General features: G+C 41.1%; 1 protein-coding gene across 1 annotated transcript in view; it reads left to right on the forward strand.

The window, feature by feature from the left end:
• Window positions 1-3797, forward strand: part of MPHOSPH9 (M-phase phosphoprotein 9) — an 83086-nt gene extending 79289 nt beyond the window's left edge. The window contains 1 exon segment of the mRNA XM_017888977.1: window positions 3284-3797. Within this exon segment, the coding sequence (XP_017744466.1) occupies window positions 3284-3385 (102 nt within the window). The 3' untranslated portion in view covers window positions 3386-3797.
• The last annotated feature ends 2662 nt before the right edge of the window (window positions 3798-6459 follow it).

The following is a 6459-nucleotide window of genomic DNA, read 5'->3' on the forward strand; positions in this document are numbered from 1 at the left end:
AAAAAAAAAAAAAAAAAAGAAAGAAATATCCTTCTATAACATCCTTTTAAATTAACCTACAATATTCCATCAGCAGTAACGTATTTAACCAATAATCTTTTATTAGAAATTTGGGTTGCTTCTAATTTTGGATATCGTAAATAAGGCTGCAATAAAGTTCTTAAACATATCTCTTTGCACATGTAAGTATTGCCTTAGGAATCATTCCCCGAAGTAAAAATGCTAGGACCAAAGAAATGCAAATTTCTAAGGCTTTGGATATATGTCAAGTTGTAACCCAGGATGTTTGAGACAATTTCTACTCCCATCTGCAGTGTATGAAGATAAGCTCTTCCCCATCCTGAAACCTGTGTTTTTTTGGGGAAAAAAAAAAACAACAACAGAAACCTGCCATGGCCTGGTGTGATGGCTCATGCCTGTAATCCCAGCACTTTGGGAGGCTGAGGTGGGCGGATCACGAGGTTAGGAGTTTGAGACCACCCTGGCCAACATGGCAAAACCCCATCTCTACTAAAAATACAAAAAATTAGCCAGGCGTGGTAGCACACACCTGCAGTCCCAGCTACTCGGGAGACTGAGACATGAGAATCACTTGAACCCGGGTGGTGGAGGTTGCAGTGAGCTGAGATCGTGCCACTGCACTCAGCCTGGGTGACAGCACGACTCCATCTCCGAAAAAGAATAATAATAATAATAAAAAAATACCTGCCAATGTGATCGTTTTTTAAAAGGTGTGAGGTTGTCTTGGCTAATCTTTTATTTATTTATTTTGGAGACGGAGTCTCGCTCTGCCGCCAGGCTGGAGCGCAGTTGTGCAATCTCGGCTCACTGCAGCCTCCAACAACCTGGTTCAACTGTTTCTCCTGCCTCAGCCTCCCCGAGTAGCTGGGATTACAGGCACATGGGCCCAGCCTAATTGAAAGATATTTTGAGGCCGAACACAGTGTCCCATGCCTGTAATCTCAGCACTTTGGGAGGCCGAAGCGGGCGGATCACTTGAGGTCAGGTGTTCGAGGCCAGCCTGGCCGACGTGGTGAAACCCTGTCTCTATTAAAAATACAAAAAAATTAGCCGGTTGTGGTGGTGTGCTTGTAATCTCAGCTATTTGGAGGCTGAGGCAGGAGGTTCACTTGAACCCAAGAGTTGGAGGCTGCAGTGAGCTGAGATCGCATCACTGCACTCCCGTCTGGGTGACAGAGTGAGACTGTGTCTCAAAAAACAAAATTTTTGAGATAGAGTTTGATTCTCTTCTTAGGTTTCTCTTTTAATTTTTTTGAGACAGAGTCTCATTCTGTCACTCAGGCTGGAGTGCTTTGGCACAGTCATAGCTCACTGTAGTCTTGACCTCTGAGGCTCAAGCAATCCTCTCACCTCAGCCCCTTCAATAGCTAGGACAGCAGGCATGCACCACCACACTTGGCTAATTTTTTAAATTTTTTTGTAGAGGCAGGGGCTTGCAGTGTTGCCCAGGCTGGTCTTGAACTCCTGGCCATAAGTAATTCTACCATGTTGGTCTCCCAAAGTGCTGGGATTACAGGCGTGAGCTACCATGCTTTGCCTTGTTTTTCTTTTAAAAAATGGTACGCGGCTGGGTGTGGTGGCTCATGCCTGTAATCCCAGCACTTTGGGAGGCTGAGGTGGACAGATTAGATCACCTGCAGTCAGGAGTTCAAGACCAACTTGGCCAATATGGCGAAACACTGTCTCTACTAAAAATATAAAAATTAGCCGGGTATGGTGGTGGGCACCTGTAATCCCAGCTACTTGTGAGGCTGAGGCAGGAGAATCGCTTGAATGCAGGAGGCAGAGGTTACAGTGAGTTGAGATTGTGCCACTACACCCTAGCCTGGGCAACAGAGTGAGACTCTGTCTCCCAAAAAAAAAAAAAAAAAAGTGAAAAAGTGGTATGCATATATATGTATGCAGAAAAAATAGGAAAGAGAACAGTTTTTTTTTTTTTTTTGCTTATTTATCTTCAAAGTTTTCTGTATTCTAGATGTTCTATAATGAATCCTTTTATAATTAAATAAAAACATTTTAAGTTTTATTTCAGGACACCATTGGAATTAATACTGAATAAATTAAAATGAGGCTGGTGCAGTGGCTTATGCCTATAATCCCAGCACTTTGGGAGGCCGAGGTGGGTGGATCACTTGAGGCCTAGAGTTCAAGACCAACCTGGGTGACATAATGAGACCTTGTCTCTGCAAAAAAAAAAAATGTTTAAAATCAGCCAGGTGTGGTGGTAGTTTCAAATACTCAAGAGGCTAAGGTGGAAGGATTGTTTGAGTCCAGGAGTTTGAGGCTGCAGTAAGCTATGCTCGTGCCACTGCGGTTCAGCTTTGGGTGACAGAGCAAGACCCTGTCTCAACACAGTAGTATCTATAATGTATAGAAAAACACAGTAGTATCTATAATGATATATAGTTCAGGTATTATTTAACAGTAATATTGTTTATTTTAAAATAGTAATTGTTAATTCGTTGTGAAATCTATTTTTTTTTAGAAAAGTATAAAAGTATCCTTCAGTGTTCTTTTTTTTTTAGTTTTTTTAAGATGGAGTCTCACTCTGTCGCCCAGGCTGGAGTGCAGTGGCCGGATCTCAGCTCACTGCAAGCTCCGCCTCCGGGGTTTACGCCATTCTCCTGCCTCAGCCTCCCGAGTAGCTGGGACTACAGGCGCCCACCACCTTGCCTGGCTAGTTTTTTGTAATTTTTAGTAGAGATGGGGTTTCACCGTGTTAGCCAGGATGGTCTCGATTTCCTGATCTCGTGATCCGCCCGTCTCAGCCTCCCAAAGTGCTGGGATTACAGGCTTGAGCCACCGCACCCGGCCTTTTTTTCCTTTTTAACTTAGAAATTTTGGTGAGAAGAAAGTTATTTGATCTATGTATGTGTGGGATGCAGCACTGATCAAATGTGTCCATTTCTTCTGGTGAAATGTGTGAAGCACCTCCTAGGTTCCTCTTGTACTGTTCTCACTTCAGAGCCAAAGAATTATCCCTTTCCAGTTGGTTGTATTGCTATTACTAGAATTTCCATATACCTCAATGTGTCAAACATATTGAGAATATTTTAAAGTGGAGCAGTTATTTGGAATAGTTGAAAAGTTAATTTATATTGTTCAGTTTAAAAGAAATCGTAAGATGATTTGTGTAGAAAGCAAAATAATTGTAATTTTAGTGTTTATACTTGCTCTTTTGCCAAAAGAAAGGTCAGTTTGGTGGTGATTATAGAACTTGATAGAGAATTCTAATTAAACTTTTCCCATTGTTTTTACCTAGGAAGCCTTGGAAGATCGTTTGGAAAGGATTAATCGAGAACTGGGTTCAGTTCGCATGACGCTAAAGAAATTCCATGTTTTGCGTACCTCTGCAAATCTTTGAGATTTGTAGCCATTAAATTTTGAGACATTTTTGTTTGCACTAATGTGTAATTATGCAGTCAGAAAAGGCAAACTATTTTGTACTGTTTATAAGCCTTCAAACAGTAGTTTTACAATCATGCTATTCTTACACTTGCTATTTTATACTTCAAATGGCCACATATTTTCAAGATATTTTTGTTATGCTCAGGAATCTCTTGTATATTTTACTATTTAAAAGCATTATTTTAAATAGTATGTGTCTCCAATTTATATCAAGAATAAGGAAATATAAGCAGGGGAAGCAGCTTGTTTCTAAACAAATAGTGTTATCCTTTTACAATTAACTTTACACACCAATTTTATAAACTTGTTCTACATTGTAAATACAATTCATTTTTTAAAACAATAAAGCTTAATAGCTTCCATAATGATAGACTAGTACATGCTGAATACATAAACAATTACAGTGTACCCTGGATTTCAGTTGTGTTGAGGTTTTTAAAAAATGATAATGCAATTCCTATTTGAAACATGTCTTTGAGTATCAGAATAGTAATAATGGACTCTTGGAAAGCTTTGAAAACTACATGAATATAACTCATTTTCTTTAAACTTTATTGTTTATAAGAGAAAAATGAGAGGGATTGTAATTCTCTAATTTTATCTTTCTAAAAAAGTTAAACAATTGGAGAGCCCTCTCTGGAGGGCTCTCAGAGTAACTCTCTGCCCATTGTTCTGAATTAACTTGTGTCCCACCCTGGACAATAAATGGACAGATAAACCCTTTGAAATACAAGCCACCACCCCATGAGGGATTAAGAGGGCAGCCTGGTTTTCTTAGTGTGCGTGGCTTCAGCTGTCCTTCATAGTTATCATCTGGACATGTTCACCCCTTTCCACTCCTTCACCCTGGCCAAAAAGAAAAATATTTCCATCGTAGGTCTGTAAGAACACTAGACTTTAGATCATCATAATCTACTGTATTTGTTAATGGACAGGGAGTGTGTCTGGATGAAGCCTGGTGCCTTCCCCTTGGCCTTGCAGAGGGCTCCAGCCCACTGCCTCTGTGGTAGCCGCTGGCTCTCAGAAGTAGCACGTGGGCAGGAAGCTCTCCTCTGATCCAGGAGCATTACAGGTTTGTGTTGGGACTACTGGTTAAGTTGGAGTTGTGTAACCACTCACTTCTTTGTAGCCAGTCAGAACGCAGTGCCCCACGTATTCCAGCTTGGTACATGTTGATAAACAGTCTCGTCCAAACTTTCAAAGTGGATTTGTACTAAACATGCTCAGGTTTTAAATTTTGGTTTGCTTTTGAGCTTTTCCTCCTTACGTGGCTCTTAATAAGTAGTTAGAATGAACCAAGCCATCACAATTATTCCAAGCAGGCTCTCAAATGACCTTTGAGCACCCTTCACCTGGCTGGTCCCCAGGCCAGGGGTCCACAGCCCTGCTCCCTTCTCAGCAAGGTGGGTGGCCTGACAGTGCAGTTGAACCTTTGCTCCCTACTCCTGTAACTTTTGAAGACTTCAGGCTAATCAAAATTACTTACAATTAGAATCAAGTGCCTTTATTCTTTTTTTTTTTTTTTTTTGAGACAGAGTTTCACCCTTGTTGCCCAGGCTAGGGTGCAATGGCATGATCTCAGCTTACTGCCACCTCTGCCTCCTGGGTTCAAGGGATTCTCCTGCCTCAGCCTCCCAGGTAGCGGGGATCACAGGCATCTATCACTACGCCTGGCTAATTTTGTATGTGAATATGTGTGTCTGTGTGTGTGTGTGTGTGTATATGTGTTTCTTTTTTTTTTTTTTTTTTTTTTTTTTTTTTTTTTTTTTTAGTAGAGATGGTGTTTCACCACGTTGGCCAGGCTGGTCTCAAACTCCTGAACTCATGTGATCCGCCTGCCTCGGCCCCCCAAAGTGCTGGGATTACAGGCGGGAGCCACCACACCTGGCCTATTCTTGGTATTCTTTATTCTTGGTTTTCTAGCCTTTAAAAAAAAAAATTTAGTCTCGGTAAATAAAATGTTCATTTTAATCAAGCTCCAGTACAGCTTGTGTCAAGACCTAGTAAGACCCCCTTTAATGTGTTCCTGGATATGACATTAAAAACTAACTTGAAAATTGTTAGGATATTTCCTTGTTGCCTACTTTTATTGTAAAGTCTACTACATTCTTAAGAATAAAAAAATTCCATTTCAGAAGAGATGATAGTTTTATCTTGCCAAGGAATTATCTTCTTAGTAGCCTATATTGGCTTATTCCAAAAAGCATTAAGCTCCATCAGAACATCTTCTGTGCCTCTCTCTCAGAAAGCATATGCTTTGATATTTGAAGTGTATAATATATTGGAGCTATCAGTCACTTATTTTTTAAAAAATTATTCTTTTTTCTTCATAGCTGTGAAGAGGGAAACCAAGGAAAATTCTTTCTGCTATCTTTCTCTTTGGTAATGCTTGTCTTATGAACACTCAACTGAAAAAACACTCCACCTAAAAGTAGGAAAGATGGCAATTCTAAATAGCAGCTATTATCCCAGGGGTAAACTATTTTGTTGGCTTGGGGCTGTGCTACAGGTATTAATAGTTTAAAAAAAAAAAAAAAAAAACCCTAAGCAAATCTGCCACTTCTGGGAAGTGCCTTTTAAGATCAAATAGAAAGTGAACTCTCTCCTGATGTCTCCCTTTCTAAACCTCTGTTTGCAGGAGCTACTCCTGAGGTATGGAAGTGGCCTTTGTGACCAAAGGACTTTTCCAACTGAAGCAACAGATATAGCTAAAATGGCCGTGCTAGGGCTGTGCAGAGCTGGTCTTGGGACAAGAGAGGAGAGACTTGGAGCCAGAGAGACCTGGGTCACATCCTGGCACAGGCCTGCCTTCCTCAGCTATAAGATGAAATAAGAAAACTCCTTTCATTTTGTTTTGAGACGGAGTCTCACTGCCACCCAGGCTGGAGTGCAGTGGCGCAATCTCAGCTCGCTGCAAGCTCCGCCTCCCGGGTTCATGCCATTCTCCTGCCTCAGCCTCCCGAGTAGCTGGGACTACAGGTGGCCGCCACCACACCCGGCTAATTTTTCTGTAGTTTTAGTAGAGACGGG

The sequence above is a fragment of the Rhinopithecus bieti genome, unplaced genomic scaffold (assembly GCF_001698545.2).
Source record: "Rhinopithecus bieti isolate Rb0 unplaced genomic scaffold, ASM169854v2 scaffold_574, whole genome shotgun sequence".
NCBI classification, from domain to species: Eukaryota; Metazoa; Chordata; class Mammalia; order Primates; family Cercopithecidae; genus Rhinopithecus; species Rhinopithecus bieti.